This window comes from Mangifera indica, chromosome 11, assembly GCF_011075055.1.
Source record: "Mangifera indica cultivar Alphonso chromosome 11, CATAS_Mindica_2.1, whole genome shotgun sequence".
Classification (NCBI taxonomy): Eukaryota; Viridiplantae; Streptophyta; class Magnoliopsida; order Sapindales; family Anacardiaceae; genus Mangifera; species Mangifera indica.
In genome coordinates, this window is record NC_058147.1 from 4091061 (window position 1) to 4112477 (window position 21417).

General features: G+C 32.1%; 2 protein-coding genes across 5 annotated transcripts; both read left to right on the top strand.

Moving 5' to 3' along the window:
- The first annotated feature begins 9490 nt into the window (after window positions 1–9490).
- LOC123228853 (XIAP-associated factor 1-like) lies at window positions 9491–12424 on the top strand. 2 transcript variants are annotated; one of them, XM_044654333.1, is made up of 6 exons: window positions 9491–9647; window positions 9736–9827; window positions 10936–11071; window positions 11277–11414; window positions 11509–11630; window positions 12101–12424. In XM_044654333.1, the coding sequence occupies exons 2-6, from the start codon at window positions 9778–9780 to the stop codon at window positions 12258–12260; spliced, it is 606 nt and encodes a 201-aa protein (XP_044510268.1). In that variant the 5' UTR covers window positions 9491–9647; window positions 9736–9777; the 3' UTR covers window positions 12261–12424. The 2 variants fall into 2 exon arrangements, with proteins under 2 accessions (XP_044510268.1, XP_044510269.1); XM_044654334.1 differs by having other exon boundaries at window positions 12104–12424.
- A 1208-nt stretch (window positions 12425–13632) lies between these two features.
- LOC123229868 (probable rhamnogalacturonate lyase B) lies at window positions 13633–19845 on the top strand. Of its 3 annotated transcripts, none has more exons than XM_044655864.1 (16): window positions 13633–13882; window positions 14297–14379; window positions 14543–14664; window positions 14996–15046; window positions 15152–15271; window positions 15348–15467; window positions 15969–16110; window positions 16346–16495; window positions 16661–16816; window positions 16918–17024; window positions 17452–17542; window positions 18000–18141; window positions 18216–18372; window positions 18678–18794; window positions 19144–19267; window positions 19394–19845. In XM_044655864.1, exons 1-16 carry the CDS (start codon window positions 13807–13809, stop codon window positions 19631–19633), a joined length of 1998 nt encoding a protein of 665 aa, XP_044511799.1. In that variant the 5' UTR covers window positions 13633–13806; the 3' UTR covers window positions 19634–19845. The 3 variants fall into 3 exon arrangements, with proteins under 3 accessions (XP_044511799.1, XP_044511798.1, XP_044511800.1); XM_044655863.1 differs by having other exon boundaries at window positions 13634–13882; window positions 16346–16516; XM_044655865.1 differs by lacking the exon at window positions 14297–14379 and having other exon boundaries at window positions 13636–13882; window positions 16346–16516.
- The last annotated feature ends 1572 nt before the right edge of the window (window positions 19846–21417 follow it).

The following is a 21417-nucleotide window of genomic DNA, read 5'->3' on the forward strand; positions in this document are numbered from 1 at the left end:
TGCCAGTTAGTTAATTTCAAGATTGAATTAATCACATTGAAAAAAATAAATTATAAGTCTAATCATCAACCCTTCGGGATAAAACATAGGCCTAACTATGAAATTTTTTTCACTGAATCCTCATTTTCAAAATCGAATCAATCACACTAATTTACATCAAATAAGATAAACCACACATTTAATAATCAACTTTAAAATCAATAATATCAAATAGAACAAAATATAAATATAGTAATTCATCTTATAATTATTGAATAAGGTTAGTCTAAGAGTTTAATTTTGATATGTCGTTAGAAGAAATTTAAATTTATATTATCTTATATATGAAGTTTTACTTTTGTCACCCAAACTATCTTTAGAGTATAAATGTCAAAGTTTGTTTCCCTTTCATCATTTATTACAATAAAATATTTCCAAATTCCATTATTGGGATAAATCATTTCATAAAATATTAAATTGATTATTTATGCCAGAAAAACAAGTTTAATGATTTTAAGAAGACAGTTATTTTACTAATGTGCAATATTGCGAACACATGTAAAACATAAATTTAATAATAATAATCATAAAGTATAATTTATTGTGTGTATAATAATACATTCTCGTCAGTTATGAAAAACATCAGGGATTAATTTGGCATTTAGTTTAAAAGAATGCAAGTGGCAAAATTTTAATGGGTTTGCATTTCTCGTAAGACAATGGCACATGAAATGAACGGGGGGAAAGGAAAGCGAAGTTGCTTTAAAATTTGGTAATTTTAAGGTTACCAAATAAGGAAATCGCAGAGAGAGCTCTAGAAAATATCTCAAACTTTGATGCTGCCAAGGCACCTGAACGCCATCTTCTTTTGCAAGAACAATGAAGCGCCTTGATCTTCATTGTTCTTCTTGATTTTTGCCTCTGCATGTTCTGGGTTCTAACAAATTATGCAAGGCTTAAACCCACCAAATATAATGTCATGCTAATATTATATACATGTATTATAGTATGCTTTTCAGGATGCTATTTGTATTTTAATGCATATTCCAAACAAAAATTCACCAAGATTAAGTTTAAATGAGCATATTTAGTGACTTCATCATTACATTATAATTCTATGTGATGGGCATAAAAAAAAAAACTCCTAAGGGTACGTTTGGTTGGGGGATTTTATGATTACCTTGGTAATTTATCTTTTATTTCTTTATTTGATTTATCAGTAATAAAAGATTACAGTAATCTTCTATTACCAATGCTGACGTGGCAGGTAATATTGGTGGTAATCTGATTACCACCTTCACTTTAGGTATTTAAAGATTATTGAGGTAATCTTGAGTTTATTATAATTATATTATTATTTATTAATTTTTTGAGATAAAAATAAATTTATTTTTAATTAATATGATAAATAATATAAAAAATATTTAAAAATAATTATATTTAAGGGCATTTAAGTAAAATAATTTACTAGTAATCTTTTATTACAGTTAACCAAACATAATAATTATTTATACCTATCAAATTTTATTAAACATAGTAATCATTTATACCCAGTAATCTTTTAAGTAATCTTTCTATTTTAGTAATCAAACATTATCCAAACCAAACATCTCCTGAAAGTTTAGATCCATATACATCAATTTGTTGTCAATTCATATTCATTTTATCTAAACTCGTTCTTACCTAGATCGTGGATGGCCTATCCATTCCTTTACTGGGTCTAAACCTAATCAATGGCTACTGGTAAATTGGTAATTTAATTAGCCATAACTAATATATGAAGAGTGGACACTAGTAAAATGTTAGAGAGCCAATCCTTCTACATCTTATATTAGGAATCACTAGTATCTTATAGACTATTTTTTTTTATATGCTTATAATTCTCTACTAGTAAAGGAAAATTATAGTTATTTTATTTTCCAATAAAATCATATATATTTATTTTGAATACACAAATATATATATTTAATGTGTGTTATTATATAATTAAATAATTTTAAATTAAAAATAAAATAATATCTAATTATATGATAATATATATAAATATATATAATTTATATATTTAAAATAAATATATATAATATTATTCGATATTTGTATAAATTTGTTTCCAGGGCTTCATTCGAGTCTCCAAATATAGAAAAATAATTGTCCATTGGGCAATGATGGGTCAGATATATTAATAATTCAAATTGAATAAAATAATCGTAGTTCATTGATTAATAATGCGAAAGCAACGACCACACCAAAAATAATACCAGTCTTCGTATGAAACATGTGGATTCTTTAATTAAAACAAGAAGAAAATTTTATCAAGAATAGGTTGGTGGTTTGACAGATAAGTTTGCAAGATCTCTCAAGGTTTAAGAATTAAGAAAGGGCAAAGGATTGTTTTTCACCCAAATTTTAATCAAATTTCAAAAATATATTCATAATGATTTAAAAATTTAAATACTCACTTATAAATTAACTTTTGTTAGAATTTTTTATTAGAAGCAATAGTAAAATCATCATTTTACTATTAAACTTTAAATCTTTAAAAATTTGTATCATTTCTCTTCTTTAATTTAGAAAATCAATAATTTTTTTCATAAAAAAATTTTAAAAAATTATAATTTCCCCTCTTAAGTTTCAATTTTTTAGGTGAGTCATCGATCCATTAGAATCCGGTGACTCAATGATGGCAAAGAAGCATCAAGAAGTGTCTAGTCATCCAAAAACATTGATCTAGACAACGCATTGTCGTTCAAAAGCGTCAACGTTTTGGACGACGATACGTCAATGCTTCATCATCCAAAGACGTGAACTTGGATGTTGATCATCCTCTAGAGGCTTGTCAATCTAGACAACGTATCATTGTCCAGAAGTGTTGATTACGTTGATCTGGAAGACGATGCTTCAATGCTTCTTTGTCGTCGTTGAGCCACCAGATTCTAGTGGATTGATGGCTCATTTAAAAAATTGAAACCCCAGGGGAGAAAATTGTAGTTTTCCAAAGTTTTATCATTAGAAAAATTATTAGTTTTCTAAACTGAGAGAAAATAATATAAATTTTTAGGGTTTTTAAATTGAGTAGTAAAATAATAATTTTATTTTTTCTCTAATAAAAATTAGTTTATAAGTGAGTATTTAAAATTTTGAAATTATTATAAATATACTTTTAAAATTCGATTAAAACTTAGGGTTTTTTAATAACCCGAGGTTGATGTGCATATTATTATCAGAATTTACCCTTCAAAAACGGTAAAATTCATGGGGGTTCAACCAAAATGCACATGGCTACATTTGATTTACCGACATGCACGTGAAGGCAACATGCCTATTAGCCAATCGAGGACGCGTCTCGCACGCCTTCATCGAGTTTACCCTAATGGCAAACAGCTTTGAACCAGGACCAACCTCACCATTACATACTTCAGTTAGGCAAATCTTATAAGGATAAAACATTTATTAATGTTTGATAAGTTTTTCGATGCCAATTCATGAAACAAAATTAGACTTTTGTGGAAGATATAAGGTAATAATAACAGTAAGTATTAGATCATCAATCCTAATACCTGTTATACCGAAGGATAAATATAAATATAAAGAAAATATTATGTTACAATTTTTTACCGTGGTTTGTCCCAGTGGTTTAAAACCTACACCTGATAACACAGATACAACAGAACGTGTTTAAGAAGGATTCAATTTGGCACAAGCCCCTTGGAAAATAAGTAAACTTCTAGGAAGGTTGTGTATTAGAAGGTTAGTGAATTCTGTTAGCAAAAGAAAATTTACATTAGAAACTCCACATGTATCTTTTATATATATATATATATATATATATATATATATATATATATATATATATATATATATAAACAACATAATTTTTATACATACTTATTTTAGAATTAAATATACCAATTTCATGGTTGAGAGTATGAGAACCTTTATTGTGATGAATAAAAAATCGATAATGAAAATTCATGAGAAGTTAGGTTAAACACCGAGACCTACGTAACACAAAGTTTTTTTAAAATAAATTCACCTCCCTCACCTGGATGCCAAGGATTTCAATAGCGTCTATTTTTTAGGAGACAATAACAAAGAAATAATAAGGGAGACACCACTCTTCTATTCTAATAAATTGAATCAAAACTAAATACTATTATAAAATATCCTAAAGAACATTTAGAATTAAGAGAGAAACTAAAGAAAGGAAAAAAGAGAGAGAGAGCTCAAATTCTTGAGTTGTGAAAAAATAAGGGGAAAAGTCCCCTTTTTATACTACTTCAAGGGATAATACACTTTCACCTTTCAATTCCATAACCTTAAATATCTTTTCACCTTTCAACTTCTTAACCCCTACAAGTTTAATAAAACTCCATTCAATTTTCTGACAATTTCCCACATGTATGCATTTATTTAACAAGGTCAGATACAAGACATAGTGATATAAAGTTTTGATAGTCGAAATCTTTATAGGATAGACAAGTATTACCCTATTAACCGTCTTGTGAAAATATGTTCGTTGTACTAACTAATTAACATACAAAATGTTATTGAACGAATTTGTCGTTTATGTAAATGATGACATATTTCTTATAAGAATCCTTCCTAACATTATTTAGTTCTCATTATAATGTTCACTTTAGTCATAAATTTATCCTTGGTTCTACAAAAAAACTTATGAATTAGCCCTAACAACTCCTTTTCAAGTTGTCTTACTTCTTTCTCACATAAATGATCTTTTTAAGAGTAACCCTTCATAATACGAGTTATGATGTTCATTTTAGTCATGATTGTATCTTTGTTCAAAACCCAAACACTATAATTTTTTCTATTGAAAGTTGACATCATGAAGATTTCAGGAGAACAAGATCAATAATTGCACACAAACAATTTTTAGACAATTCTCAAATGCTCTATGGATTTAGAGATATGACTCATTCAAGTTTTTCTATAACCCAAATTTTAATTTTGTATTTAGATAAAATCTATAATTCAGTTTTCTATACTCTATGTGTATTTATGATTAAATAGAATTAAGGTTAACATTCCCTTACATGTACAAAGAATAATATGGGAAGATTTTATAGATATTGAAGAGATGTATCATCTTGCAAAGTTCTATTTGTTGTCTTTTGAGTAAAATTAAGGTTGTACTCTTAAACAATTGACAAATAAGAGATTTACATATTTAATCGTTGAGCATACCCCTCTAGGAATCATACACAAAAACTTGGATAAAAACAAAGTTCTTCATGTAACAATTACAAAAGTTATATTTTTATAATCCAATATTTAGTAGATCGTGTTAGATTGTATTTGGTGCAATCCTCCGAATGACGAATCTTACAGGTTATGTGGACTAGTTAAAATAAAAAGCTAAAGACACAATCCAAAACCCTTAGGTCATATCTTCATAGACCTTAAATAGGTCATCCTAACATAATATATAATTTTTTATGTTTAAGTTTTTATTTGTTCACAGATCTTGACAAATTGACCCACAAACCTTCCCTAGAGGTTCTTGGTATGACCATCCAACCTCCAAGTCCAGACATATCTTGCAAAATTACAACTGTAGTAACATGGATCATACATTTTTCTGTAAGCCAGCCGAATCCCTTGACTTGTCTACTATAGTAACTTGGGTCATACTTTTTTTTTAACCCAAACCGAGTCCCTTGACATGTCTACGGTAGGGTAAATTGTCACTGTGATACCCACCCGGTATAGCTTTTATGAAGAATCTCGTACGTACATAATAGTGCATCAATGCCTCACAAATTCACAATCAGTCCAATCCAATCCAATTTTGAGGGATTGTTGATGAGCTTAAATTACAAGTGGGTGAAGCCACGTGAATAATATTGCGTGGACCAATAAGATTCATCAACCAGCGGAAACCGACGGGGCTGGGTGAGGGAGGGATGCTTGCTTCACCTCATTCTAGTTCAACAATACACAGTGCTATTATAATTTAAGCTTTAAACTAAAAAGCAGGGACAAGTGTCAATCATCAGCAAAATGATAAAATTTCATAAATCAAGAAAAAATGATCTCATCTTCCATTACTTAATCATCCATTGTCGCTATGGAAATTACTTGGTCGCGACTTTTCATGCATAAAAATGTGCAACGGTACTACGACGAGGAAAGCAAATAAAGTTTTTAACTATATCATTTATAGGAAGGAGTTCTGGCTTTTCAGTTTTTCTTACTGACTTGTGGGGACTCCACTCACTTACTACTTTCTATGGTGGGTCAGTTAGTATTGCCGAACCAACCACCTCATTGTCCTGCCAAGAAAACAAGGAACGCATATATATATATATATATATATATATATATATATATATATAACCGCCAACCACTGTGCATATAATCACTATAAGAAAGTTAGAATTGATGGTTAACCTACTCAACGCCTTTTCTTTAAACACCAAACTCACCATGTTCATTTTCATTCCAATTAAGAGATGATTTTGATTTTATTATTGGCATGGATATCTCAAGGAACCAAACGAAACGATGGCTGGTAAACGACCTATACAATAAGTAGGTGCTGCAGTGTTTGTGCGTTGCTTAACAAGAAGGATTAATTAATTGTGGCCAAAAGGCTTGTTCTCACCCAAGATTAGGTATAATTTCCAACTCACTGTTCAATTTTTAAAAATCTAAAATCTCATCCAAAAGTAAATTTTTGTTAAAAGTCTCAATTAAAATTAAAAATAAAAATACCATTTAACAAAAAATTTTAAAAACTTAAGTTTTCTTATATTTTTTCCATTCCGTTTAAAAATCTGATAATTTTCCTCTCATTCAATATATGAAAAATAACAATTTCCTTATAGAGTTTTAAAATCATCGTTAGAGACAGTAAAGTTTGTAGTCTTTGATCATGTTAACTCTTCTTCTCGGCTTATGTCTCATTCCCGATCAAATCTCATTCTCCGATGAAGATGAAATCATCTTTGTCAAAATATTTTCATCTCAAACAAAAATAATTCCGTTTTCATCTGAAACGAAAACATTCATCTTCATCTCAAACAAAGAATACCTCATAATAATCTCGAAAGCCAAAGGCACCATTGAGAACCCTTTTCATAATGATCTCAATGACCCCAAGCAACCCTAAAAACGACTAATTAGACTGATTTATGATAATAAAGTTAGGCATGTTAGTGGTATGTGTATAATCGGAAGGTCTGAAAGAAGCATGCTTCTAATACGGTGTCAATTTGAAACAGATTCTTAAAATCTGTTGTCACATTTGGAGGCTTCAATTGGAAGACAAGGAATGCAAAGACAAAGTCTGGTATACGTGAAATATGGTGGACAAAAAGCACATGACTGTTTGGTTTATAAATATTAGTTTATCTCTGTATCATTAAATAATATATAATCCTTTTAATAAAGAAAAAGTAACCAATCAATCAAATGATAGTTGTTAGGTGTAATAAACTGAAACGAGATACGACCTGCACCTTATAGTTGAATGCTTAATACTTCTTTAAGAAACCATTTCCCAATTATAGTATAAATAATATCTAAAGGGCTCTCTGGAGTTATAATATATAATATGCGAATTTAATAAAATAATATGTACTTATTTTTTATATGTAATTTGTATATAATGACAATGTGTCATCATATGATTGGATAATTTTATATTAAAAATAAAATAATATCCAATCAAATAATAACATATCATCTATATATATAAATTATATATAAAAATATGTATGTAATATTGCCCAATTGAAATTTATTGTTATGAAGTTCTAGACCATGCTTGCGCATCAGATAATTTCTGTCTGAGTCCGCATTGTATATAATAATAATTAAGTTCAAATGAACAAATCTTGTTGGTGGGGGACTCCATTTTGCAGGCCTTTTTTTTGTTAGTTGGGCTTTTACCCATCGAATTCGGGCCAATATCAAAGTGAGGGCCGACCAACTAAAGTTCAATTTTTTTTTTTGGGTTAAGTTTATTAACAGAATGAGCCCAGAGAGGCAGAACAAGCTAAGCACACCTAAGCAACTTCAAACAAGAAGGAAGCTAAGGCAGCAATTATACAAGGCAACGACCGTGATTGGTTTCAAGAGCGGAAAGAACCAAGTAAAAAGGAGACCATCAAAAGCCAAATCAAGAGCCACAGGACAACAAACATCTTGTTTGAAGGAACCTGCATCAATTTGACACAGGGAATGCCATGGATCTCAGCAAGCAAACTAGAAAGGAGAGCAACATTTCTGAACCACAGAGAGCTTTGAACCCAACAACAACCAGAATTCAAATGGTGGAATTCACTCCGTAGCAGAATAGACCACAATGCCAAACTGAAAGCAGAAAAGACCACACCAACTTGCGAAATGATGACAGAGAAGAAGCAAAAAAAAACCTAGCCAGCAGAGAAAGATGTAACCATCAGGACATAAGCCACCGTGGAAAGAGATTGCTGGAGACACCTTGTTGAATCTGGACGAGAACTTTTGCAGGGCTCAAGCAATGCAACCAAGACCTTCTGCAACTTGTAACAGCGGATAGAACCACATGACAGAAATCTGCACTTGTGAGGATGTAGCCAAGGATGCCTGATGCGTGGAGAAAACTCAAAAGGGAAGGAACCTCCACAGGACTGAAGAGAAATCATTTAAAAGAAAAAACTGGGGGAAAACAGATGGGAACACCAAAGGAAACCTGCATAAGGAACACACATGTTAGAAAATAAACCTCCTTCCATGCCAAAAGTCACGCCACATGCCTCAATTTTAAACATGCAGCACGGGAGGCCCCAAGAGGAGGGAATGCACTCATTTTCAACATTTCTTTGAATCTTGGCAAATTCCGAAGCCTTTTCTCTAACCTCAAATTTATTGAAGACTGAATATTGAAAATGATTTATTTCTTTTTACTTTTACCCTTGCTCCTTTTCTCCTTTTTCTTTTTAAATTAAAAAAAAAATGTTTTTATTATATGAGTATATATCAAAAGTAAATTATAATTTTTAAATATATTAATATCTTTTTAAAAATTATCGATAGGTTATTTGAAACTCTATAAAATTCAAACTCTTTTAATAAATTTGAAATATCAAACTACCTTTAATAGTTTCAAAAATAATATTTACACTCACAAAGACTTTAAAATAAAGTTTGATTTTAAATAAAAAAATGTTATTTGTTAACTAGAGGTAGAAAATGATTTTAACCCAAACTTTGGGTGGGCATAGTTAATCACTCTTTATGGAATAATTTCATATGTTTATTAGGGTGCAGCCGTTCCAGCTCATCAATTTGAAATTCTTACAATTGTACAGTGAATATATATCAGAGAATGATTGAGTAACGAAATGGCTGAAACATTTGAGAGAAAAATATTAGAGCATTTATGTTTTTTGGGAGAGAAAGGAGAGAACGTCCTTGCCAGTGCACTGAAAGCGCGTGGGAATATAAAACATCCCAATATTTAATAGGGACTCTGGGGTCCCATCCCAAGCTTGTTTCACCTAAAATAGTTGAACCAAAATAATTAAAAACTAGCGAGTTTCACCCCTTCGTTCCTACTTTTTATTTTATTATATTTTTTTCGCTAATTTTTTTCTGAAATCCAAAAAAGTTGCATCTAATAAAACCAGAACCCCAAAATTAATCGCATTTCTTTCTCTTTGAAGGTAAATCCTCTTCTGAATTATTACTACTTTACTTATTAATTCTAATCTGGCGCGAATTGTTTCTGTAATTTCGTTATTTTTTTCACAGTTTTTCTTTCTGATCGAGTAACGACGTCGCGCCGATTCTTTTATGGCGATGGCAAATGCATCTGGTGAAACCACAAAAATATGCAGTCACTGGTAATCATATTACTCTGATAGCCTATTAAATTATGTGATAATTCGTGATAGTTTATGAATTTCGGAGGTTTTTGTTTTCCTTTTCTCGATCGCGGTTATTTTTTGTGATTTTTTTTATTTAATAACATCTAATTTGTTTTCAATTTTTAATTGTTTCAGAGAAAATTTTCATTTTAATATATGATTCAGCTCAAGCTTGATATCTATGGAGTCAGTGCTAAAAATCCAAAGTCAACTTAATTAAGCTTGACCTAAATAGTTTCTTGGCTTCTTAACTTTCATTTTCTTGGCCTTTATCTGACCTTCCATTTGGTTAGATTTCGTGTTTTGGGTTCATTCCTAGAGGATCATTTATGTTGCATATGACCTTTGCTTTGTATTGTTAACACGAATTGATGTGTTCATAGTTTTAGGCAAGGCTTGTTTGAGTCTATGGTATTATTTGATTATTTAAAATTTTAGTCAGACCTAATTAACATAAGTAATATGTCTTATGTATATCATGTGTCTGTTATGCTCCATCTTTTAAACTAAATCCGATTACAGAGCATGGCTGCTAGATATGACTTCTTTTTTTTAGTGTTTACAGCATTTCAATCCTGTGTTAATGTTTTCTATAATCCTTTGTGGTTATATTTTTCTGTTAGTGGCATATAGGGTGCAACAAGAGACTTGGGGTGACTGTTGATGCTGTTCTTTCAAGATTTGTCTTATTTCTTTTTCCCACAGGGAGGAAGCTTGTGAAATTTGAGATTGAATACAATATATAATTATGTTTTTGAACTGGATGAGTAATTGCTTCAGTTCACATTTCAGTCCCTTGGACTATCATGTCAAATATCATCAGCATCTTAGTTTTTGATTTTCAGTTGAAAGATAGATGCTAATATTGATGGTGTGGGTCATTTTTCACTCTATTTTTGGGATTTCTTCCATGTATTGTTCTTGTGCATTTTCCAAAAGTGTTTTTGCGCTTCCACGATTTCTTATTTAACCATAAGGAGGAACCATGATTGTTTTTCTGAAGATATGGATCCTGGTAGTACCAATTTTGCTGATTTTATTCAAGAGGTTCTTGGTGAATGATTTTTTCTTTTTATCCTATTAGTGACAGATATATCCCATCTTCAAATATTGACTTGCATTTTGTACATTGCTCCCGGAACCTAGAAAGATGTAAAGAATGTGGTGATATGATTCCAAAAAAGCATGCTGAGGAGCATTTCTTAAACACCCATGCTCCGGTATGTGAGTTTTTTGTCTTGCTGATTAATTTTAAAGAAACTGCTCTAACAATTATTGAGCTTCTAAAATGTAATATTGGGCATCCTTTCTTGTCAGTATACAGTCTCTTAGTGATTGACATATATTGATTAGTGCTGTGAGATCAATATCTTTTGATCAATGCTTATTGTTGATTGTTGTTATTGGGCTATTTCTTTTGAGCAGGTGGCCTGTTCTCAGTGCAGTGAGACAATGGAACGTGAAATTTTAGCAATTCATAAAGGTGAAAATTGTCCACAAAGGATTGTAACATGTGAGTTCTGTGAATTTCCGCTGCCTGCTATTGATCTCGCTGAGCATCAGGTAGAAATTGTTGGTAATTTAAAATGAAAAGGTGGTCTCCAGACTATCCCATGGCAGTAATTGGATGTTATCCTGTCTTGCTTTGTTTTTGTAGGAAGTTTGTGGGAATCGTACAGAACTGTGTCATCTTTGTAACCGATATATTAGACTGCGGGAAAGATACAACCATGAAATTAGGTGCACAGGTGTCCCGGAAAATGTTGTGGGACCTTCCAGGTACATGTGCTATCATTTATATGTACAGTGTTTGAATAAAATTAGTTACATTTTTTTGTGACTTAGAACTGATTAACAAATGTTCTTTTTCATTTAGCTTATAGTTTATGATTAATGCATACTCCATGGCTTTTCTCAAATAAATGTATTAATTGTGTCTAGTTCTATGAGTTGTGAATTTGCTGTTTTTTTCTGAAATTATGTCTTTGAGTTCAATATAAATTAAACTTGTATTTTGAATCTCTTGATCTGGATGTTGTTACGATACATATGGATGCTTATCAACAATAAACAAATTATAATTAGGTTTTGTTGCTATGAAGTATGTTTTCTGTTACTAGTAAGAATAGATTTTGGAATTTTAGTTTTTTAATATCCTTGATTCTGTGTAGAATTGAAAAAAACAATTATTCGTGATGAGGGTGTTCCTACTTAAGATAGGTAAATTTACCTTTGAATTTTTCCTTAAGGAGTGTGGGGGCAGCTGAGAGAGACCAAGGCCCTCAGAGGAGGCCACCAAATGACTTTTCGCGGAAACGACTCCTACTTACCATTGCAATCACAGGCATTGCTGTTCTATTAGGATCTCTTTTTTTCCATAGAAAGACGGAGAGCAGTCAAGTGCATTAGCAGAGTAGAGGATACACATTGGGGTATGTAAATCAGCTACAAAACAATGTATTCCATTTATCTGTATTGAAATATGTCGTAGAGCACACTGATGTTACTGTATTAAACTCATCGGGTTGTAATAATATGTTGAACAGCTATGCAATAGTTTATTTCGAGCTTTATGATGAGTTTCGCTATGTTTAGTTGTATGAATAATGAGCTGCATACAATTTCATTAAGGTCTTATGCATCAAACTTCTCATTTCATCTCATTTGTTTGATAGTGTAAATTTCCAGTATTTTGGCCAATGGATACTATTTCCTATGCAAATTTTATCCAGCCGATGTGTCTTTATATTAGAGTGTTTGATTTGTTATTAGTTATCCTCTAATCTTATCTTACAATGAGGATTTATACGAACAGCTTGAATATTTAGTATCATTCCTAGCAAATATAGGGCAGTTACGTTGTAAAGAGCTAACCTTCTTTTTCATCTTCAATGTAATTTTTTTCCTTTTGGATAGGTGGATTACATTTCCCATTAAAGGTTTGCCCTTAAAACATCGCTTTTTTATTCAAAGTTAAACTCGGTTGAAATACTATTTTATTTTTTTATTCTATAACATTAAATTAGTAAAAATAAAAAATAAATTCTTTAAATAATTATATTATATAAAAAAACTCATTGATTTTTCTTTCTTTTCAATAATGTATAATAGTAAACTTAGGATAAATTGTATTTAAAAATATTAAGGTGTTAATAAAATTTCCAAGAGGGTTTGCATTATCACTATTTCAGTTTTATGGTAATGTTTGAAGTTTGTGAACTTTAATATAATAAAATAAACTTCTATGATTAATAGCGAAACGTACTGATATAAATGAATGATTTGCTGGAGTGCATCAAATGATTTGATATATAAAGTAATAATATGTTAATCAAATTTACATACAAAAACTATGCAATTACTAATTAAAATTTAAATTTTTTTTCATTATTTATATTGATTAGCATTTCACTTTACTTATTAACATTTAGTTATATATTTAATTATGTATTTAATAATATATATTCATAATTCTTGATGTGTTGAATCTGAGATAATATCAACGCCGAAAATAATTAATTTTTAATAAATTTTATAGATAAATGAATAAAATTTTAAAAATATAATTGTTAACGCATTAATTTTATAAGTCACAATCTTAGATCAAATTAGACTAAATTATAATTTTTCAGTTTGAATTAGCTTGTTTTAAAACACAAGTTAATTTACTTTTATTTGAGATTTGGTGGAATTTTTTTTTAAAATTTAATTTAAATTTTTTTTTAATTCAATTCAAACCAACCAATGATAAACTAAAACAAGTCAAACCGGTCAATCTAGAACCCCGCATTATCATCAATCTCTGCTTTGCTGTGTGCATGGATACATGTTAGTCTCTCCTCAAATGCTACAACCACCAGCATAATCTCTCTCTTTGACATTTCATGTAAGTCGATTGAGACCATATCAGAGGAGTCACTTTCTCTTACTCTTCACGCCAGTCTGTTCAGACCCTATGAGAAGGATTTTGCAGAGATTCCCTCGTTGTTCCTGTTGTGGCTTTGCCATGTGTAGCAATTTTGTGAGTGAAGGTATCTCCCATTCTCTTCTCTTAAACCCCAATTGAAATTCTCTTCATTCTTTAATTTTATGTAATTTACTTTCTTAATCTGAAAATCACCCATCAGAATTTCGATTGAATTGCTTGGTCTCTCTTTGAAAAATAGCTCATGTTGACACATTACTGATTTTTATTACATGAAATGGGGTGATTAAGATCGATTGAATTTATATTTAACTAGGGTAGCAATCACTACACCGATGCGACGTGGCAATCTGTATGTTCATTTCAAGATTCAAATTTTAAGCAAAGAATAAAGGAAGGGATGAACCTTTTTTTATTTTTTGGTTATCAGAACTACGTCAAATTCTATTTATAACTTTTTGTTGTGGCAGTATTTATTTTTATTTATATTAATTCATATAATTACTGAACATGGATCCAGGAACTGACAGTGGCAAACAAGTTCTGCAAAATAACACATGCCCCACCATGGCTCCTGTCCGGTTGCATATTCAAGATCGTTATGTAATTCAATTCTGTGGTTTTTTTTGTTTCCTTTCGTTATTTTCATTCATATTTAATATGCTTGAATTGATGTTAACACATGAGATCTGAGTGGTTTAGTTATGGACAAATTTTAGGTTAACTCTGTGTATCATGTTTTGTTTTTAACTCTAAATGCATGCAGGTGGTGTTGGATAATGGTATACTCCAAGTCACATTATCAAAACCGGGTGGGATTGTTACTGGAATACGATATAATGGCATTGACAATTTGCTTGAATTTCGTAACAAGGAGACTAATAGAGGGTACAGAATCTTGCAATAACTTAAGTTCCTTTTTTCTATATTACCAAAAATTTATAATTGTTGAAATACAAAACAGTGCATTTGTACAATGTTCCTAATTTCATGGACCAAGAGTAACAACATGGAAGTAATATATCATTTAACAGAGAGGCATTCCTAAACATGGCTCAAGTTTTTGAGAAGGAGTCTATTTTACAGTTCGTAAATTAGGAGAAATTCTCTCCTAATTATTGTCTTTCTTTCCTTTCTTATGAAATTTTTGATATAAGCAGTTTAAACTCTACTGAGATAAACTTTGTTTCTGATTTTCCTTTTTTATTTTAATATGCAGTTACTGGGATCTTAATTGGAGTCCACCAGGGGGAAAGGGAATGTTCGATGTGTAACTGCCTCTCAAAAACCACAATTGATTTGCTTTTTATTCTTTTGCTACAATGAATTAAATTATTTAAATTCTAATGCGGAGCAAGAATTGAACACTATGTAGGATCGAAGGAACAAATTTTAGGGTCATTGTTGAAAAAGAGGAACAAGTTGAACTCTCATTCTCAAGGTTGTGGAATTCCTCTCTTGAGGGAAAGTACATTCCCTTAAACATAGATAAAAGGTCCTTGCTCGAACCATGCATCTGTATATTGTAATGAATTTTTATCATAAAATAATTTTGTTGTGTTTACTTATAGGTTCATTATGCTTCGTGGTTCATCGGGGTTTTACTCTTATGCAATTTATGAGCACTTACAGGAATGGCCTGCATTTTCTCTTGATCAGACCCGATTCACTTTCAAGCTCAGAAAAGAGATGTAAATAGATTTATATCATCTTCTTTCTTTTATCATACAGATTGCTCTTGTTGTTCGATGATTGATAGAAAGAATTTTCAAGGGATGAGTGAATGTTAACTATTGGTTAAAGTCTCTTTGTTTGACAAGTTGTTCGGTTATCCAAATAAATTGTTCTAGTCTTTTAGCCTTGTTTACTGTGTAAAGATTGATGAAAATGTATCTGTCCATCTGCTAGTAGTTAGTTGTCCTGATTGAATTTTTCTAGGTTTCAATGCAATTAACTTTTTTAGGAATAAATAGCACTAAAAGGGACAATTGCTATCTATGAAGAAGAATTACTTACTTAGTGTATTTTAAGTAACGTATAAATCACCTGTAGGAGCCTAGTGGGTCTGGGATTATTTCTCAACACTGACCTGCAGAAGTAATGGTTGTGTGCTGAAAGTAAAACAATTTAAGCTTTTCTGATTTGTTAAAGTGGTTTAAATTGTAGATATATTGTTGGAATTTGGGTTCCAGGTTTCGCTATATGGCAATAGCAGATAACAGACAAAGACATATGCCCCTTCCTGAGGATCGAATGACTGGAAAAGGTCAACCCCTCGCTTATCCAGAAGCTGTCCTCCTTGTTAATGCCACAGATCCTGAGCTCCAAGGGGAGGTATCTTTTCTATACTTGTTTCATTCTATATAATTTTGTGGTGGCCCATTCCTTGAGCATCATCTTAAGTTATTATAACTGATTGTTCCTTTTTCAAGTTGGTGTAGCAAAATATCCACCAAAACATACATTTTGGATCCAACTTTTTAGAGAGAGGTTGTGTGCTTTGCTTCCCATGCATAAGTATGTTTATGTGAAGAATTCACTTGTCATTTTAGGATTTCTTGGTTTTCAGGTGGATGACAAGTATCAATATTCATGTGAAAGTAAAGATCTTAGGGTTCATGGATGGATATGCTATGCTCCCCCAGTAGGGTTCTGGGTAATTACACCTAGTTATGAGTTCCGATCTGGTGGACCAATGAAACAGGAACTTTCATCACATGTAGGCCCCACCTCCCTTGTTGTAAGTGACTGATCATGAACTATGCTCCACAGAGAAAATATGCAACATTGGTAGTATGGGCATTAGTAATGCTACTGCAATAGGTATAAAATAATATGTTTGCAAACTCTAATTGAATTAACATCATGAAAATGGTGTCATCAGGTGTTTCTTAGCGGTCACTATGCCGGAAAATATATGGTGACAAATTTTGGACCTAATGAACCATGGAAGAAAGTCTTTGGTCCAGTTTTTATCTATCTCAATTCTGCTGTTAATGGAGATGACCCACGTTGGCTTTGGGAGGATGCAAAAATAAAGGTTTTACTTATGATAAATGACACTAGTTTCATTGTAACATAGCTTTTAAAGTTGGGTAGTGACCTTTGATGGCCAATTCTATTGCCAAACTTGATTTGCAGACGATGGATGAAATCCAAAGCTGGCCATACAGTTTTCCTGCATCTGAGGATTTTCAGAAGTCAGAACAACGAGGAAGTGTTTGTGGTAGACTACTAGTGTTAGACAGGTAGGCATGCAAGATGCAGCTTGGGTGCCATTAGGAAGCTGATATCTATTTGATTAGAAACTTGCTAGAGGTGCAAAAGGCCAAACCTGAATACATGTGGCATATACTATAATTTCTAAAACAAGTTCTGTAGTGGAATAAGCTGGAAGTTATTTGTATTGATTGCAATGATATATATGGTAACTGCCATTGTACTTGCAATAATGTGAAAAGCACAATTTATAGAAAAAAGGTTGACAACAGATTTTTTTTTTTTTAAATTTACTTTTAAGTTTTTATATTTATAGAGTATGAAAGCAGCAAATTATTTTTTGAATGGTTTTGTGAATTTACTTTTATGTTAATGAGTTTTAACAAATGAATGGTAACTTAATATAAACAAAGTGATTCAACAACTGAGATATTGACATCTGATGAATGTGAACAGATATGTAAGCAAAGACTGTATTCCGGCAAATAGTGCTTATGTTGGGCTGGCACCACCTGGAGATGTAGGCTCATGGCAAACAGAATGCAAGGTAACCTATTTTTTCTCGTTTGCTTTATAAAATCTTTTACTCTTCTTTCTTGCCAGCTAAAATGATTTGGAAGGCCAAAGTTCCTTGTAAGATTCAAATAGTTGCTTGGGTTTTAGCTTGTGATAGAACCAATGAGGGTGAAGTTATTCAAAATAGATTTGTCCAATAGGTGTTTGACTCCCTCATGATGTGTTATGTGTAAAAGAACAGGTGAAAGCATAGACCATTAATTATTCCCCTACTCCTGAGCTACTGGTTTGTGGCTCAAATTTATTCAAAAAGCTAAAATTTCTTGGGTCATTCCAGCAACCTGCAGATCATTTTTCTTAAGAGTTTTTAGATGGTTTTTGCAGAGACAAGATAGCTTCAGTTCTATAGAATGCGTATTTTCTGGAAATTTGGGTAATACCCAATATTATCCTTACAGGGTCTGATTTTGTCTGTTACTTTTCTTTAGGACTACCAATTCTGGACCAAATCAGATGAGGAGGGCTATTTCTCCATACCACATGTACGTACTGGCAACTATAATCTTTATGCCTGGGTCCCTGGTTTCATTGGAGATTTTCGACATGATGCTGTTGTTACCATAACCTCAGGTATCATTCCTTCCAACTTTGAGCACTTTCTCAAATTTTATCAGATAAACAAGAATAATTGGCTTCATTTACAGGTTGTAATATTGAATTGGGCGATCTGGTATATGAGCCTCCAAGAGATGGGCCGACATTGTGGGAAATAGGCATCCCTGATCGTTCTGCTGCGGAGTTCTATATTCCTGACCCTCATCCTATGTATCTTAATAAACTATATGTCAATCATCCTGAAAGGTCAGCTCCCCATTCATAATTATAATTTAACAGTCTCTCAGCATTGACATTAAGGTGATGGGAATCACCATTATTTTGTCCTTTAGAAGGAATGCAAAAGGTTTCTTCGTGTGTATAAAATGATTTCTACTTTATCATAATAGATATTTCAGTATGACTCCATGGACTCTATTTTTATGTTGGGACTTTCTCATTACTTGTTCTATTGTCCCAGATTAAACGTTTGAGGACTTTTTCTATGTTTTTTTAAAGATTTTGAGTGTTGATTGAACAAGTTAATTTGTTCCTTTTCTTTGAACTTTCAGATTCAGGCAGTATGGTTTATGGAGTAGATACGCAGAATTGTATCCTGATGAGGACTTGATATACACAATTGGTGTCAGTGACTATCGCAAGGATTGGCTCTTTGCTCACGTTGTCAGGTATATTCTTCTAAAAATGGTTGATTTTTACTTGATAAATTAATAATTATGTTCAGAATGGTAGCTAGCTAGTCCATATTTCCAGGAGGATAAGCATAGTAATAGACAAATATCCTCTAGTTTATAATGTAACAAGACATGATCAAGCCATATACTTGCTTTAACCAGAATGCTTTCTAACTTATAGTCCTCATTGTTCTTGTTTTTAAAATCTTCAAAAGTACTGATAGGAACAATGACTACCCTCACAAAGATAATGTTAATTTATTTATACTTTATCGGTGGCTGTTCCAGTTGATTAGACGGTATGTCTAAAATATCTGACTTTACAATCTTTCTTATCCCTCAGGGAGACAGGTGATACACGTCAAGGAACCACTTGGCAAATTAAATTCAAACTTGACAAGCTGGATCAGAGCGGTAACTACAAATTGCGAGTGGCAATTGCATCAGCAACCCTAGCTGAGTTGCAGGTAAAGACTAGAGAGAGTACATGTAATTTGTGGAGAAAATTGGAAACACTCTGAGATCACTCCATTTTTCTAGACAATGAACTTTTTTGACAGTTTGTAACATCCTGAATCCCCCATCTTTTCCAGGTCCGAGTTAATGATCCAAACACAAATCGTCCTCTGTTTACAACCGGACTGATCGGGAGGGACAATGCAATTGCAAGACATGGAAGTCATGGGCTTTATTGGCTGTACCATGTAAACATACCGGCTACTAAGCTTCTTGAAGGGGAGAATACCATCTTCCTTAAACAACCAAGATGCCAAAGCCCTTTCCAAGGGTTTATGTATGATTATATTCGTTTAGAAGGTCCCCCCAGCTCCTAATTGCTTGACAGGAAGTCTACTTCTGCGCTATTATATGTTCATATGTTTCTTTGCTAATGGCAACTTCTTCTACTAAAAGTGCTTGTAAATATGGATAAAACATATATGAATATATTAGGTGTCATGTGAATATTTTGTTTCCCATGAATGTGCATATAGTGAAACTGTTACTTACAGCAAGGGGGATATGATCATTGTTCCCTGGATGGATATATTACGGTGCTTTTAACTCCCTTAAATTTTATAGAAAACAGGGCTATATCAACAACTGCATCAACTCTCGTTGTAAAATTGTGTTCCCTGTTAAAGCGCAAACTTTAACAGTTAAAAAAGTTGAAGATGAACAGGATGTGCAATGCCGCATTTCATTCAAGCTGCCTTTCGATACGGTGTTGTTTCACAGTTGCCTTCTATTGTAAATGTAACTGAGCAATACGGATTCAGCTAATGTTAGGATTCTAATATTCAAATGAGAGCGTTTTATAGTGTACATGTGGTTTAAAAACTGACTTGGAGGAGAATAGAGAACATGAAATGTTTGCCAATTGTTGTACAATAGGGGTCAAGCTCTGGCCTAACCATAGCCAGTTCTAATGACAAATCTTGTAGAGCCGGAGTTTGTAGGAGAGGTACTTCTAACTATAGAGGAGCTCATGTATGGCGGAAAAGGGCTAAAGTTATCTGACATGTTAAACTTTAAAGCGAGGAAGATTTGTATACCTTTGAGACTTCAAGAGTGATGGTGCTCAAGAATGCCACATGAAATTCCTCCAAGAAAGGAGGAAGATTTTCATACCTTCTGTTTATTAAGTTCAAACTCCGTTATATTAATACGAGTATAACATATACACTGTTATTAGCAGTGGCTATTGCAAATGTCCTTTTTTTTTTTTTTTTAATAACCAGAAAATTTTGGATGGTTTGATCGGATGAATAAAATCTAAGACACAGCAATCAGAACCACAATCATTGTACTAGATAAGTTAGGATTTCACTAGTCGTGATAAAGACTTTGAACTCAGATATTCTCTTTAAAAATTTTATTACTCTACTAGATTCCTTAATCTCTGGGATTTGGCTAATGCAAATATTGCTAAGTTGTTGGTATACATCTCCATGTTTCGTGTCTCATCATATCTTCAACTCTTAATTAATTTTGAGATTGATGATTAACCATTTACTTGATAAAATCAACATAAAGACAGAGGCTATAGTGACATCAATGATCAATTCAACCTCAAAGCATTCTGATTTTTAATTCTGGTTCCTGCATGTGGATTTATCCTTAATTTCGATTTCTTTTTTCCCCTTAAAGATCCAGGTAAATGAAGCCTTAGAGAAACCTCCCCTCTTTGAATCTTCAATTTGATAGACAATTTATTATAAAATTAGATATTATTTTTCCTCATGTTCAGCCAAACAAATTGATGTCATTTTAATTCGTCAAAGCAGAAGTGTGCAACCCAACGCAAGAGTTTGAGCCGCCCGTTCAATCAAAAGGGTGCCACAACATTTTTAAATTCTTGCGGCTGCTATTGTTAATCTCAGATCTGAGATGCGTATACGCCATGGTCTTAATTTGACTTTAACAGAGGGAACAGGCGAAGATCTGAACCACATTTTCTCACAAAATTCCAATCTAATCCACCAAGTCTGGCTAACCCATTCCAATTATTTAACATAAGATTCAAATATTATTTTAATTTTATGGAAGAAGCAAGGAATGATAATGCATTTGGTTGAGAAGTGACAGGGAAACTAAACTCTGTTGCTTCTCGTACGCA